This window comes from Oxyura jamaicensis, chromosome 2 (genome assembly GCF_011077185.1).
Source record: "Oxyura jamaicensis isolate SHBP4307 breed ruddy duck chromosome 2, BPBGC_Ojam_1.0, whole genome shotgun sequence".
Taxonomy (NCBI): domain Eukaryota; kingdom Metazoa; phylum Chordata; class Aves; order Anseriformes; family Anatidae; genus Oxyura; species Oxyura jamaicensis.
The window spans coordinates 79031582-79047643 of record NC_048894.1 but is presented as its reverse complement, the minus strand read 5'-3'; the positions used below and the strand labels follow the sequence as shown (position 1 = coordinate 79047643).

General features: G+C 44.5%; 1 protein-coding gene across 7 annotated transcripts in view; it reads left to right on the top strand.

Annotated features, from left to right (window-relative positions):
- The window catches only part of RNF152 (ring finger protein 152), a 42477-nt gene extending 34998 nt beyond the window's left edge, over positions 1 to 7479 (top strand). For all 7 annotated transcript variants that reach the window (XM_035318780.1, XM_035318784.1, XM_035318785.1 and 4 more), the window contains one exon: positions 2931 to 7479. In XM_035318780.1, the coding sequence (XP_035174671.1) occupies positions 3071 to 3682 (612 nt within the window). In that variant the 5' untranslated portion in view covers positions 2931 to 3070 and the 3' untranslated portion in view covers positions 3683 to 7479. The remainder of the gene's footprint in view (positions 1 to 2930) is intronic.
- Positions 7480 to 16062: the final 8583 nt, after the last annotated feature.

Below are 16062 nucleotides of genomic sequence, written 5' to 3'. Positions count from 1 at the left end.
GAATATATATATATATATATATATATTTTTTTTTTTTCCAAGGAAAATCATGTAACTTTAAGACACGGTGGAAGCAACTGTTTCCTTTATTCAACACCAGGTCAAAAAGGGGCTGTCACTATCTTTGCAGCTTCTGCAAACATACCTGTACATGCTGAACAATATATGTCATGCAGGTCCCAAGTCCCATCATAACCTCTTAATTTGGTTCCCCTCTTTAGATTGAACTAATGATTTATAAGTTTGACCCATTGGAGGAATGCTTCACAGCATTTCTTAGAGTTTAAACCAGCCAAGGTCTTCTTGCTAGAATGGTTTTTATTTCTTTTTCCTTGTTTTTCTTTGCTTGGATGTAACGTGTATTTCATTCTTTAGTTCTGAATATCTCACTTCTTTTTTTAGCACTGTTTTTCTACTGTAAGGATGTCACTGGGATGGGGATGAAGGCTTGATAGCATATGAATATGTAGCTCCTGGGGTTATGAAGTCAGAAAAATGAGCTTGATCCCAGTCACTTTAAAATCAATGGAAACTTGTTTGACTTTAGCACTTTAACTGGAAAGAGGTGGTTATAGGTGACAGCTAAATCAGGTCAGAGAATTTGGACACTCAGTTCCTTGACTCCGAGATCTGGAGTGCAGATCTGTACAGAGATACTGATTTACAGCTACAGAAGAACTACGTCCACTCTGTTTCTAAATTCAAGCTTTACCCTCTGAATTCCCAGGCAGTAGGGCTACTTCTCATAGTAATACTGCAATATTATTATACCCATTTTTTTTAACAGATTTGCAGATACCTAGGACTATCTCTAGGAGATCATCTTTTTCTAGGAGATCATCTTCAAAAAAGAATTGCATCTTTTATTGCCTGAGCTCATTTGTCACAGGGATGACTATGAAGACTTTGTATGGACACTTCTGTGCAAAATACAAAACTGCTGGATCATGTGTGGCTGATCGCTGAAAGCCGGGTATGATGACTTGAGCGATCCCTTCCTGAGTTCCTGTAACTCATTTCTAATCTGGCTTTTGTGCCTCTTAATGTTTTTCAGCAGGGAGTGGCCTAGCATTGTGGATGGTGTTCTCATGGTTTTCTGTCTCAGTTGCATGCCAGTGTTTTGACAGCTCTTCCTGCCAGTCTTTGTGCCTGCATGTACCATAAAAATGTGGAGATGATAATGCAAAAGAGGATGAAGAAAACAAAACCTTTCCTCACTTTCTGCTGCTCTCCTTTGGTGCGGCCTTATGAATGCAAAGCCTCCTCTGTGGTGGTGCTAGGGCAGAGTCTCTCTTAATGCCTTGTGCAATGTGCTGCTGCTGCCCGGGCACCTTGCCCCAGCCACTGTGCAGGTTTTACACTGGTCAGGGCCTCCCCCAGCACTGGTCTTGGGCAAAGCATCCCAGAAGTGACGTTCCCATGGCTGGAACATGCCTTTTTTCATGTGTTCACAAGCTCCCGCTTTCATAACCTCAGCCCCCACTCCCTCCTGAGTCAGGATTGTCACTGTGTGTTTGCTGAAGCATCTTGTGAGCCAAAATCTGCTGCTGTTACAAAATCGGCAGCAGGGCCGGCGCTGCCAGCCGGTGACAAGTCGTTAGTGTCTGACGGGATGACATGTATTTTGTTTTTCCCAATCCAAATATTGGTACGATATAGGACAGTGTGGTCCAGAGGCCTGTCTTGTATTGCAAACCCCACATTTATGCCTGCTTTTCCTTCTTGAACTGTGGTATTTCTGTTCGACTGATGTCACCTATTGATTAGCATGTTGCAACCTAGTTGCTATGACCTAGAGGGAAGAGCAAGAAATAACTCTGTGGAAAGGAAAAAGTCCTCCAACAGCTCCAGTCCTCTGGTATTAACTCTGTTTAAGGTATAACATTGCAATAAGAGACAATCAAAGGTCACCATGCAAATATTTTGGGCTTCCTTTCTTTTATTATTTGGATGCAAATTTGAACTGATACTTCTTCAAATACAGCAAGGAAGGGAAAAAGCAAAAAGTTGTAAAAATGTCGCCCCTTCATATTTATCACGCGTTGGAGTGACTGAAATCAAACAGGGCTAAACAACTTGCTGTGGAAGTAAATACAGCTGCCTCTTTTTGCACAGTGTAAGAAATAAGTGGGGAAAGGCAAGGAATCCCTTTTTAATGACTCGTGCAGAACAAGGTCAGGAACAGTTCGCCTTCAATGCTGTGCATTAACAGATGGTTCTCCATGGCACACTGCAGTCCTGGGTCTAAGCAGAGCCTCTCACCTTGAGCAATCTTCCTCAGTGATGCGGTTTATGTTTCAGATGGACATGTTCAGAGGCTGTTTGTGTAACCGGGCAAACAGTTAATTTAACTGAAAAACTTGCCATTTCTTTCTGTTGTGCACAGATGTGGGTGTTTCGTTGTAAATAGGCAGTTGCTCAATCAGGCACTTATTTTACAGTCATAACGTTGGGAGCTTGTGGAAATGCATCCCTTTAAACGTTTTTTCCCCTCCACCTTGCCCACAGACCTACTGGTTGTGCTAAATAGCTAAAAATCCTCAGGGGCTTAAAGGATTAAATGAGAGCAATTGTTATGGTGCAGAAAGGGCTGCAAAGTTCTGAAAGGACAAGGTGGATGCCGGAAGACCTGCTTTGTGGACCATAGCCTCTCTTTTCATGGGCAGAAATACGAGGGGAAGTCTGGAGGGTCGGTAGTGATTTTATGACTGCGAAGAAAGGGACATCTGCTGATGGCTGACTGGAAAGTTAGGCATGAGGGGGTTTGGTAAAGCTGATAAATCCACACTTGCTTGTTTGGGATTGAAAATTTGTTTCTCCTGCTATCTCACAAAGTCAGTTCTAGTTTTTACTCACCCTTAGCCGAGCTCTCTCATTTCCTCTGGCTCCTGTGATTAACCCACTGATTCACGTTTCTCTGTTTGCCTCAGGTGCTGAAAGATCGGGACCAGAGGTTTCCCTGCACTCTTCCCAGCCTTCCTGAAGAGAAGTGGTGGAAGGCGGCTGTGGGGCGCTGTGGCCAGACCTCCCTGACAGGCCGGCAGTGCCTCCCTGCGCTGTGCCGGCCACCATGGAGACGCTGTCCCAGGACTCCCTGCTGGAGTGCCAGATTTGCTTCAACTACTACAGCCCACGCCGGCGGCCCAAGCTGCTGGACTGCAAGCACACATGCTGCTCGGTGTGCCTGCAGCAGATGAGGACCAGCCAGAAGGACCTGCGGTGTCCCTGGTGCCGCGGCATCACCAAGCTGCCGCCAGGCTACTCCGTGTCGCAGCTGCCCGATGACCCCGAGGTGATCGCCGTCATCGCCATCCCCCACGCCTCTGAGCACACCCCTGTCTTCATCAAACTCCCCAGCAATGGGTGCTACATGCTGCCCCTTCCTCTCTCCAAGGAGAGGGCCCTGCTGCCGGGAGACATTGGCTGCCGCCTCCTGCCCGGCAGCCAGCAGAAGTCCCTGGCGGTGGTGACGATCCCGGCGGAGCAGCAGCCACTGCAGGGCGGCCTCCCCGCCGAGATGAGCACAGAGGAGCCTGACCGCCGAGGCGTGGTGAAGAGCTCCACCTGGTCGGGGGTTTGCACTGTGATCCTGGTGGCCTGCGTCTTGGTCTTTCTCCTGGGCATCGTCCTCCACAACATGTCGTGCATTTCCAAGCGCTTCACGGTGATCTCGTGCGGCTGAGGCCTTGTGGGGGACGCCCCGGGGGTGCCCACCCAGGGGTTAGGGTGGTGGTGGTAGTGGTGGTGGTGGTGGGATCGAGCAAGACAATTCACCGCAACTTTGGCTGACGGCTGCAGGACGCTTTGCTCCGAGATGGCGGTGCGCCGGCCTGGCCCCAGCCCTTGGCGGCCTGCGGAGAAAACCATGTCCCCTGTCTGATGGTAACAGCACTGAGGAGGACTGCATGCATCACCATAATCATTTATCAAAGGGACTGTAACTTACGGTGATTTTTATCGTGTTATGAGATTAAAGACATCTACGTAGCTGGTTATACTGTAAAGTATGCGGTAAGAGCTCTTCTCTAACCACAGTAGATCAAAATCAAAACTGCTCCATGTAGAATTAAAGGAGAACTGGCGTGTGACTCTGTGAAAGGTGTTCGATACCAACCCACATGTGTTATTTTTTAATTGAGGGAGGGACGGGGGAGACTTGTAAAACTGAGAAATCATTTAGCTGGCAAGGCATTTTATATGTTTTAAACTGCACATTAATTAAACTAGGTTAGGAAGTTGTATAATAGTTTTTAAAAGGAAACATTTTACATGCAGTTGTTTGGTTCTGTGGTATGTGTTTTTTGCCTTTCTGTTTTCTCTTTGCCTTTCCCCGTTGTTTTTGGCTGTAGAGAAGTGGCGCTTCAACAATCTTCTATGTGAAGGAGCTTCTGAGCAGGGCAGCAAAGTGAGCTAGGAGGAATACCTGACAATGTAGGCAAAACATTTCTGCCTAACCGGCTTCACGCGAAGGATGGCTTTGAACGGTGAACGCTGGACTTGCTGTTTTACCTCTGATCTGGCCACAGGGCTTCCTGCAGACCTGGCCTTCATAGCTATTAGTGAAGAAATGGGTCATGAGAAGTCCTTTCTGCAAGGGCGTGGTAGCAAATTGTCCTTCTTTTTCTTTTCCCAGAGGTTGGGTTCTCTTAATTTTTTAGAAGAATTTAGACCTATTTTGCCTCCCTCTCTCCTAGGAGATACAGCTTGTGCACCTGTGGGTGCTGTTAAGGAGGGGTTGCTCTAAGGAAGCCTCAGCATCCCAACAGACTGAGGACCTTCTGTGCAATTATTTAGTAAGAGTCAGTGACAGAGCTGGAAAAAGAATACAGGATAACCCAACCCTCTTCTGGGCTGCACTGCACCTCCTAAATCACTGTGGCTGTTCTGGTGTCAAAATGTCTGGGTGAGCATGACGGACCTTTCCCCACATTTCATATAAACGTTGGTGTTCATTAGGACAGACTTGGGAGGAAACAAACAAACAAAAAAGCACAGGAAATACCCCCTCCACCTATGAATGTCCTAAAAGCCCAGTCATTTGCAGTTCTCTGCTCAGAAAGAGACAAATGCCTGAACCTGCATTTCAGCAGCGCCTTGCTCCATAAAGCGGTCCCACTAGCTTTAGTAATACTGTGTGTAAGTTACGTAGAACTCTGTGAATTTGGGTATTTGGCAAGTTTGAAAGCTGAAATTTGTTTGAGATTTAAGGATCAGATCAAGGAAAAGCTATTGATTTGCACTGGTTCTTTTTGCAAGTACAAAGCGTGAGCAATTGCCTAAGCATAACTTCCCTGTAGAGTAAACTCTTGTCCTCCACCTAGTGCTCTTTCTAGTAATTAATGAGAAATTGCTCAATGCTGTATTATAACACTGGAAAACATAATATTGACTATACAGTGCCCAAGTTGACCTTGTAGGTGGTGTTGGCTTTCTGATATCACAAAATCCAGTGTCTGGTTCACAATAAACAGCTAGAACATCTGTCAGGAGCATACCTCTGACTTAGTGCTGGATTTCTTCCCCTCCTGGTTCACAGCCCACCCTTTGCTTCCTCGATTTCTGGTAACTGCAGAATAGCATAAACAGAAGGTGCTTAATTGCTATGGTGTATGTAGGGTCGTGTACGGAGAGGAACCATTGTGCTGATTTTTATCTACTGTCATATGTATTCATAGCACAGAAAAAAACAACATAATCCTCAGATAGCACATTCAATGCCTTTTTCATGTAGGTCCAAGTGCGGTACGCCTTGAACCTGACGTAGAGTATTGTAATACATTGGCACCTCTCAGCAGCACATCTTACTTGGTTGCAGTAGGGAACAACGGGAATTCCAAAATGTGTCTTGTAAACGTGTTAGTCCTGTCACCAGTAGGTAGCCAGATTTCTACTGACATCCACGCTACGCTGCTTGGTACGCAAAGGAAAGCCAGTTCACCAAAAAATCTTGCCTTTATAGACTCTTAAGGAAGTGACCAGACACAGGACTTGACCCTCTACTGCCTTATTCCCTGTAGCAACTGATGCTTATACCAGGAGTATATAGCATAGCTGGAAGATGCTCCGAGAACAGCGCGGAAGCATTTTGCACCAACTTCTGCATTTGTTTGTCTGAGATGTCGATGGCTGCACAAAAACACGAGGCAGTCCACGAGCAGGCCTGGGAGGTGACCGTGTTAAGGCTGGCCTCGTGCTGGCCGTACCTGCCCAACTGGAGCTCTTGAGGCCGAGGTTTCTCTGGCGTTGCAGAGAACGATTGCCTTGAAAACTGCCCCTCTTCATCCCTACGTGGGGAGCGCGGTACCAAGGAACAATCAGAAATTAGGTTAAAATACCACGCTGCATAACACATTATGCAACAGGCAGACGGGGGGTTTATCCGGTATTAATGGCGTAAGCATTATATTAGCAGAATACCATCCTGTCTTACGTGATGCAGTACGTTGTTTTGTTAATACGAATTTCCTGTACTTTTTGTGCCTGCTGAAATGCATGTTTGACCTAATTTCTGATCCAGACATTTGCCTGCTCACAGCCTTGTGTAAGAGCAATAAGTAAAACCTCAAGATTTTTGTCTGCGTGCGTGCGCGTGTGCGGTGTGTACGTTAATTCCTTTTTTAAAGAAATTCTGGAGATGTTTTTTGCTCTGGCTTTAGACTGTGACTGTCATTATAAATTTGCAACTGCCATATCATGTTGGATCGCCTGGCATATTTGCTGACTTGTATACAAGTGAACTGAATAGTTTGTTGTAATGTACAGTGTTAAAATGTTTCTCAAGTATGTTGTTAGTCACACTACTTCAAAAATGCAGTGCAGTCTATCCCATTCCATGGTCCAGTACCTGGCACTGAGAAGTGATACTTCTATATACACATCTAATTATTTTTTTTAACACACATTTCTTTGTAGGTTTTCTCTGTGGAGACATTTGGACCTGTCTAAAGCTCAGCTTCTGGGCTAATTTTTGTTCCCTGGTGTCCAGTAAGAAGTCAGTCACTGCTCAGTTCTACCAAAAAAAAACAAAAAACATTAAAGACGTCTGTGACTCCAGTGCTGTTTGAGCAGCCAAGACTTAAAAAGTGGTTGTGGGAAGTACAAATGCACCTGCATTTTTAGAACAAATTGCTCTGTGTGAATGATGTGTATTTATTTTCTCGTTTAATGCAAAGGATGTGTGAACCGGGGTCCAGCTTCTTCGTTACCCTGGAAGGTCCCAACTTCCATTTTGGGCTTGTGCTTTCCTGGCAAACAGACTTCAGGGGGAAATTTGGTTTAGTGAATTTTAAAAATTCTGATACGCAATTTTGTTATGCGGGATTTTTTGGTTTTTGGAGATTGTGTTCAGTGATTCTTCGTGCTTAACCAAGATGTAAAGGAGCCTGGATGTTCTGTAAACATGGAGCAACCATGAGTCCAAACTTTCATCTTTATTAATGAAGCTCAGTCTGAATAAAACATTAGCAGGAAAAGAATGATTCCAAGTGAATTATGGTACCTCTGTTACTTTGCCATCAAGTGAGGAGCATGGATGGGAGTTTGGCAGAATTGCTCTGTATTTTATGAGGGGTTGGCGGAAATTTGATTCTAAGTGTTTTAAGGCGAGGTGTTAAGTGTGTGGGTTGTGGCAAATGGTGAAAGGATTTTCACATTTCATTACCTTGGAGTACAAAATTGTAGCTGGCGACTGCTGAGCCACACAGCAGATTCTGTGTGTGTGTGTTTTAATCAGATGATTTACAAGTTTTAAGTAAACTTTTCGCTTATGGAAGTGAGGGATTATTGGCTTTCATTTTAAGCATGTGTTGTACAGACTAGCAGGCTGGCTCCCCTTCCCAGTCCTGTTCGTGCTGCTGGAGCCCTGGGCAGCCAACCTTGGTAATACGGCAAATGCCTTCCTGGAACGGAGAGGGCTGACTTTGTACTGGCTCTGTTACATTCAAAACAGGGCTAAAACGAAACCAAACAATTCATACGTGATTTGAGCTCTACTGCCAGTGTCCAGGCATTGAAATCTCCTGGCACCGATAACACTGCCTAAATTGGTCCAAGCCTCCATGCTCCCTGCCTCTTCTCACAGGAGTGCCAAGCAGTGGAGGACGTGGCCTCCTCCCGGGCACAGGAGGGGGCCGTGCCCACCGTGAGCAGCCAAACCTGCCCCTGGGAACGAGGGCTGCTAGCACGGGAGATGCTTGTGTGAGTACTGCAAGAGGCATTCACAGGTGCAGTGAACACACCTCAGGTAAATTTTGGGGTTGAAACATTTCCTTATCCTAAATGCACATAAAGCAAGGCTTGAAATTTGTCTGTTTCTAGACTTTTTCTATGGGTGGATGAGGGGGAGGAAGGGAGGGAGAGAGGGAGGGAGGGAGGAAGGAAGGAAGGAAGGAGCTGCATGGGAGCCAATGAGTCCCAGCATCATCTAGGAGGCTGTTGAACGATCTACTAGCCCTGAAGGCAAAAGTTTTCGTGCAAGATCTTCAGCAGGGCAAGACTGTCTGGAAACGCTGCAGTGGGTTTACAGCATGTTAGTGACCTTTCTGGTGCTGTGCGCTGTCCGTGGGCCTGACAGCTGGGGCTGTTCTGTTCTTTCTCTTTGTCACTTTGCCTCTTGCATGCTCGTGTCAACAAACAAAGCTGCTTGCTTCCTCTTCAAGTAGAACGATTTTACAGACGTTTCTCAAGTTGCCTCGAGCATCTCTAATGAAAAAAAAATACCTTCCAAGTTCAGCGAAATTTAATGCTTAATAAATGCATTTTTTCAAGCATTTCCTTATGCTTCAGTAAACTTTTAGTTCTAAATAATTCCTACTTTTTGCGTGTGCGTGTGTGTGTGTGTGCAAAGCATTTTCTTGTACATTCAAGGCAAAATTCTGAGAGATTAGGTAAAATCCACAGACAGAAGAAAATATTTCCTTTTCCCTCCCACAGTCCCGTACACAAGTCTGCGTCCTCAATTAAATCGTTCACCTGAGCATGGTGATGAGACGGGGACTTGTGGGCACGCATTGAACCCGTATATGTATGAGCACGGAGAATTGTTACCATGCTCAGGGGAGGAGAATAAGCATACAGCATGTGCTCTCATGTAGTAGAGAGGCCAAAAGGATTAGTAAACGGGCCTCGGGCTCTTGTACCTCAGAAGGCCACGTGCTTTATGGTGCTGAGATAGCATGGTAGCATGAAGCGTAGGCATTGCTACCTGGTTTTCACATGGGATGAGTTGCTGCTCCTCCGAGCCGTCTTCTGCAAGCACGCCTAGTGCTGTAGCGTGGGGCCAACCCCTCCAGAGGGGACATCTGGTCTGGGGCTCAGGTGAGGACCCACATCATTGCTCTGTGCCTCCAGGCTGGGATGTCCACCCAAAAGAGTGGCATAGATGCCTGGGTTGTTAGCATGTTGGGGGCCTGTGTAAGCTCAAGTGAAGGTCTTTAGAAACAGCTGTATAAAGCACTCCCGAAAGCTTGAATGTGATATACAGGCTTTAAAGAGTGTTGAAAGGGTGCAGAAGGAGAAGGACACCTGGAAATGAGCAAGCAATTGGGCAGTAGCCTATAAATTCAGATCCATATGTGAAAAACCATCTATTGGGCACATTTTGTAGTGGACTGCATGTGTTATTTCTGCCAAACAGTATCTCAAGAATACATAGGCTGTGAAGCTCCAGATTTTTCTGTTTTCTTCACCACCTCTGAGATGGAGGCTGCATATTTCAATAGCGTAGTTTTCCAACTAACTGGAAAGCTTGATGGGTGGACAGAAATACTTCAGGGTGCTGAAGCATCACTGAAGCTCAGGACTCAGAGGTTAAACAGGAGTTCAACAGAAAGAAGTTAGGATTAAAAAAAAAAAAGGCAAAGTACTGAGTCCTCAGTGTATGCAGATCTGTCCCATTGTTTAAAATAAGCACTTTTTTATGGCCTTCTCCCAGGACAAATAATGAAGTTCACGTAAAAAAGTTGGTAATGCCAAACAACTAAGGATAGGATTTATGGAATCTGTTAGATCTGAGAAGCTGAAAACAAAAGAAGTGGCTATTTTGTACTGCTAATAACCAACTTACAAGATATAAAACAGGAAGATCTGATTAGGGGTCTGTGGCTTTCTGCTTTAGTTTTCAAGATGTAATAAATAGAAGAACTGAGAAACGTGAATAGCGTCATGCTTAAGGTTATTTATTTGCCTGTCTTGAGAACTACAAAAGGATGTGTGTGTGCTGTCACCGTGCCCATCAGTCTTGGAAGCACTGCCCCATAGGTCCCTGCATGCACTGCCTAGATCTGGGGTTTGTTTGCTTAAAAGACATCTGAACGTGCATCAACATCTGAAAAAGAGAAAAAAAAAAGCCCCTTCCCCGGCAAGATGGCTTGACGCTGTAAAGTAAAGTATGTGACCTTGCTTTTAAGAATTTAAGAACAGTGATGTATCTTAACAGTGCTTTCAGTGCAGCCTGTCATGTGGTAGATGCATGGGGCTGACCACAGGAATAAAAGGAAGCTCAGTTTCTAGGCGTGGCCAATTTGCTGATTGAACTGCAAATGAATAATTCTGTGCTTAAATTATTCGGAGTAACGGTCACAGATGGCTCTCAAAGATTTGCTTAAGAAACGTATTGAAATATTTGGGATGTGATTCAGGAAAATATGTTAACTGAGAAAGCACTAAAGCATTAACTCTAAGGAGGAGGGATTTGCTCAGACACTAAATGTTTTCTTGAAGAGAGGTGGGCCTTATGCCTAGGTGCTTGTTTCTTGGTAGTTGGCTAATCTGTGTGAGTCTTAAAGAACATGTGAAGTAATGAGCTCTGCTTTGGGGGAAGATTTAATTTTGATATTGGAAAGTGTACTGACTAGTAGAGGCTCTTTAATCCCCCAAGGCAGTTGTTTTCAAGCATTCGAGTGTAGAAACCTGTATTTCTATAACTGCTTTTTTTAATTGCTGATTGCACATAGCTGGGAATTCGTAACTCATGTTGGGAAAAAAAAAAGAAAAAAGAAAAAAAAAAAAGCAGACAGTCCCAACCCACGCCAAAACCCAGAGTGATGATGATTTTAAAAACTCGGGAGAAATAAATTGAATTCTAATCGCTTTTCTCCTTCTGTGTTGAAGTGCTGAGGGATTTGCTATAAACCTACAGGTTGATACAACTGAATCACTGCTTAATGATTATATTTGCTAAACTGGATAACTGCAATGGCTACATATAGTGCTCTTTCTTTTCCTTTCTGACCTCATCTGGTTTAGAGAAGACAAGATTTGGACAGTTGTAGCTGGATTGAACAGCATGATAACAGTTGTAAAATGTTACCAGCAAGGAGTGTAGTTTTTGGAATAAACAAAGCATTGCAACACTGAATGTCTTTCGGCAGCCATCCAGGCAGAACAAGCATGCAGCAACTCTGACAAACCCCAGGGATCGAGAGAAATGTTGTTGAGGAGTAGGGGATAAATGAGGATATTTTTTAATACCCTAGATAGCGCCTGTGTTTGTTATTGCTGATACCTGACATCTTTGGGTTTGGGTTCTTTCTTTTGTCCTTCATAACAAGGAGCCTAAAAAGCACTTTGTACTGCTTCCTTGCGAGACTGCCATCTCCTGTTTCCTTTTCTCCTGCCTATTGTTTCGCCAGCCTGTTTCCTGGCAGATTTGCAAGGAGAAACCCATCTCGGTCTATCTGAGAGACTGCAAATTTCTATGGCATTTTCAGTGATGAAAACGATAACAAGTTTCCACACAAATAGGAACATTTCCAGGGCTTTACACAGTCTTATTTGTAATAGCCCTTTCATCTGCTGTCATTATCACCAGCCTTCTCTAAATAAATATTTTTTATTATTATACCTTTCAAAATACTATAGCCCTACTATTTTTTTTATATATATATAAGAAAAAAAAGCAATAGCAAAGTAAGAGGGAACACAGATTGGAGACTAGAAATTATTCACACAACCTGATTTTAAAAGTAAGATAAATCCTTAGTAGCTCCTTTTTGTTGCAGTTCTAGTGCATTAGCGACATTAATTTTGTGATTCCACTCTGGTGGGGGAGGGAGAGAAGGAAGAAGAAAATCCATATTCATGGCTTGGATTAGGTCTGCTGAGTTTCAAATTGTATGTATGTGCTTCTGTTTTGTAATACCTCATAAACCTCCTAACAGCTGAAAACTGCAATAGCACCAAAATCTTAATGAAATGTCACGTGCTGCCTATTAAATTTAAAATGCTTGCTGAAATGTGCAAAGCCTGGACTTTCTGGGGTTTGAGCACAGAGAGCACTACATGTGGAAATAGCTCTGATTGTCAGTTCTCTGAGATCAAACTCGGGTCTCACGCCTCATTTAGAGCAGTTAGTGGACTCAGCCTGCGAGGATCATCATCACATGTCCTATACGCAGTGGCAGTCCTCGCTTTATACATCTACAAAAAGCAGCCTTTCACGAGGAGATATTTACCAATTCTGAGGGCAAATCATCCCTCTCCTTAAGAAACTGTTAAATCCCCCGTGGGGTCGGTGACCTGACTTTTGCTAAAGAAGACGGGAATTTGGTTAAAATCGATCTGCGCAGTCTGTAGCCCTGGCCGTGTTTGCTTGCATGGCCCAAGGGGAGAGGGCGCCCCGGGGCAGGTATTGAACTGGCTGGAACATGAGCGTGACCTTCCACAGACCTCTGTTGGAACTACAGCTCTGTAAGGACAGGCAGGGAATGTTCTCCTTGCTGAAACAGTTGAGCACATCATCTCTGGTTAGACTCTGGGGTCTCATGGTTGCTTTGCTCTGGATGTGATTATTAGGTTTGAGGGGAATGTGACCCTTGCTGTAAGATTCCTTCAGCTTTCTGAGTTGTAACAAATGCAGAGGTCTCCTGGCCACCCCGCATCCTGTGAAATGGAAAACCTGTCCTTTTATTCAGCTTCAGGTCCGGAAGGTAGCCTCAAGGTGGGCTGCTTGTTGCAGGGTGCTGCATCTGCTGCTGCGCTGAGATTTAGCACACTGGTCAGGTGCTCTTGTAGTGGGCTCTAAAAAGTGTTTCTCGTCCTTCCCCTCCCCAGACTCGCTTTGCTTATAATTGTTTTGGAAAAACAAAAAGCTAAAACAGGCACTAGGAAAAACAAAAAGAAGAGTAAAGCTGTTCTTAATTCAGGCCACGTTTATACCATCTGTTCTGGATCTATTTAAACACTGCTGGGAGAAAGCAGAGGCGCCCCTGAATATCAGCTGTGCTCCCAGTGAATCCCAGTAGGCTTCCCGTTTTGGAGCCTAAAGCTTGCTAAGCAGAAGACCTTTGAGAATAACAATATCTATAAGTCCTGGGAGTAAGCAGATGAGTTCCATGGCTGCTGGAAAAGGCAGAGGGAGCAGCGGCAGCCCCTGCAGCCAGGCGCTGGGCCCGATGGTTTGGCACCGGTGGGCTGGTGTGGGGAGGGTAGGGCTGACTGCACGCAGGCACGTGTTCCCCAGGGGAGCTGCCTGTCAGCATCCCAGCAGGTATTTCAGGCTCCCTGCGGTTGATATCCGTTCAGGTGACTTTTGCTGCAGAAGCCCAAACCACTCCAAAGGCATTGCGAGTGAGCTGTCATCTACAGCAGCCTAAAACCCCTGCCCCACAGGGTCTGTCTTTGTGCGAACCCTATTAGCAAAGGCTTCTGCATTACTAAGGAAAATAGGAAGGAGGGTGGTCTTTTTTTTATTATTTATTTATTTATTTATTCAGTGAAGGCAAATAAACTCTGCCAGGTGTTAAAACAAAACAGCAAAGGAGAAGTACTGCACGGTTGTTATGTCAGCTGAAGCGTCCTCAGCACAGCTTGGAAGTGAGAGCTAGTTCTCCAGCTCAGCGCTGATGGGAAGACGTGTACACATACTCGTGCACTTGGTCCATTAGTTAAAGCAAGAGCTGAACGAAGGTCTGGCTCTTGTTTTCAGAACAGAAGGGCAGACGTGCTCCCCTCCGCCCAGTGGTGCCGATGTCCTCTTCCCTACCGTTCCTTACCGCACCAGAAGCCAAGAAGGTTGACTCTAGGCTCAGGCACGCAGGTCTTGCACAGCTCTCCTACAGCCCTGCCACCATCTCTGCTCCTTGTTTCACGCTCTGTTTTACATGTTCCTTTGCCCTCTGAAGGCTCCCTCCCCACCCCTTGTTAATTATATTCCAGCTAAGTGAGCGGGCTGGCACTGTTTGGTGGCTGTGAACTGAAGTCCTTGATGCATTTCAGAGGCAAGAACACACATAGCATAGCGTTAGAATTCCCGCTTTTCTTGCAAAGGGCTACCCAGCGCCTACAGATATATGAGCTGCTGGGCTGCCGTGTCAAAACCTTGCCAAATATTGGCTTTATAAAGGTGAATTAAAGTGCTGTCAATAAATCTGAATGTCTGTGGAAGCAGTCCTTGCTCACTTTGTCTGTCCTAGAAGACAGTCTTAAATGTCGCTGTAACCACCCTCTTCCACAGCCCCTTCTCCCCCTCTTTTAATGCATAGTATTTTTGTAGCCCAATCTCTTGAGTCTTGTCCTTTGTATATGTGGAAGCACTGATTTTATGAGAACTGTTCAGACACATTTGCTATGATTAAAATTCTTTAAAATGATTTTCAATAGACTACTGTGTGATTTTCTTTTTTAATACAAAAAGTAAAATTGGCTGGGACACTCACTCATCGGTTCCGCTGAGAGCTTTAATAGAGTAGTGCAGTAATAAAGGAAGAATGGGATCCTCAGCCAAGTTTCAGATGTGTGGAGGTGACTTTCAAGTGGTCCATCAGAAAGGTGCTTTTATGAGCCTGTGAAAGAGAGGGAATATAGTATCTTGTGAATGGCCACGCTCCCCTTCTTTCCCAGGGGAGCTTTGCCTCTACACATTTGCCCTTGACTTGGCTTTGTCCCCATCCTTTGGGAAAGGGGCTGCTGTGACATCTCCTTGCAAGTGCTCTGCGATACCCGAGTGTATGGTGCTTGTGCACGTGCATGCCTGTGTTCACAGATGTATGTCTAGAGATACTCCCTTACCTCCTTAATGGGCACATGAATTATAAACACCAAGTTAATGGGCTACTGGTAATAATGAATGTAAACCCAATGACTTCTGAGGAGCTCTGAGGATTTATAATACCCAAGGTGAGGACCAATAGGTACAGCTAATTTTTTATATTCAGAAATCTCTGATGTTTCCAATGCATGTGTTGCTGTGAGCCAAAGTGCAGCTCATTTTCCTTGTAAATCTTCCATTTTTAAGCTTGGTTTCCTATGGCAGTGAGATATGCTCTGTGTCTGTGTGTCCCTTTCCACTGACCTTTCAAACGAAATTTAACATTGTGATAGCCATCTAAAAGATAATTAAATTTCTGTTTTGATGATGTGTAGATAGAAGAGTAAAGGGGAGAGAGAGAGAGATTGTGTATGTGCCAAACCAATGAAAAGGTACAGCGTGGACTTGAATCTTATTACAAATTAAAAATGGGAGACACTCCCCAATAAATGACTCATCCAGAAGAAAAAAATTAAAATGGAGCTTGCAGTGAACAGTGAGACACCAGTCCATGGGAAATCAGATTTTATTTATGCTACTCTTTAAAAAATTCTTTTTTTTTTTTTTTTTTTTTTTTTTTTTTTTTCTGACATGCAGTCTCTCCTAGCATTTTATATATATTTATTTATTCTTCAGTCATGAATTTTGGTGGTACTGGCTGCCTGCATATAGCCCAGGGCAAGTGGAACTTTGCAGCAGCAAGAGGCTGAATCCCTTCATTAGCAGTGCCGTGCCACAACTTTCATGACATCACTTTCCATCTAGTGACTTTGCACAATTAGGGATGGGTCACACTGTTTCACTGCGATGTGACAGATACCAGCTGGCAGAACTGTACAGGGTCATCATCAAAGAAGGGAAATGCCTGAAGATGGTGGATTTGCTTGTTTTTTTGTTTTTTTTTTGTTTTTTTTTTTTAATATCAAAAGCAAAGCAAAACCATGGAGTGCTCTGTCATTTATGATAGCTTAGTAAATATGATTGTTTTAGCTGGGACGAACTAAGAGTATAAATTAGGTTTGTCAGGTGAGGTAGCA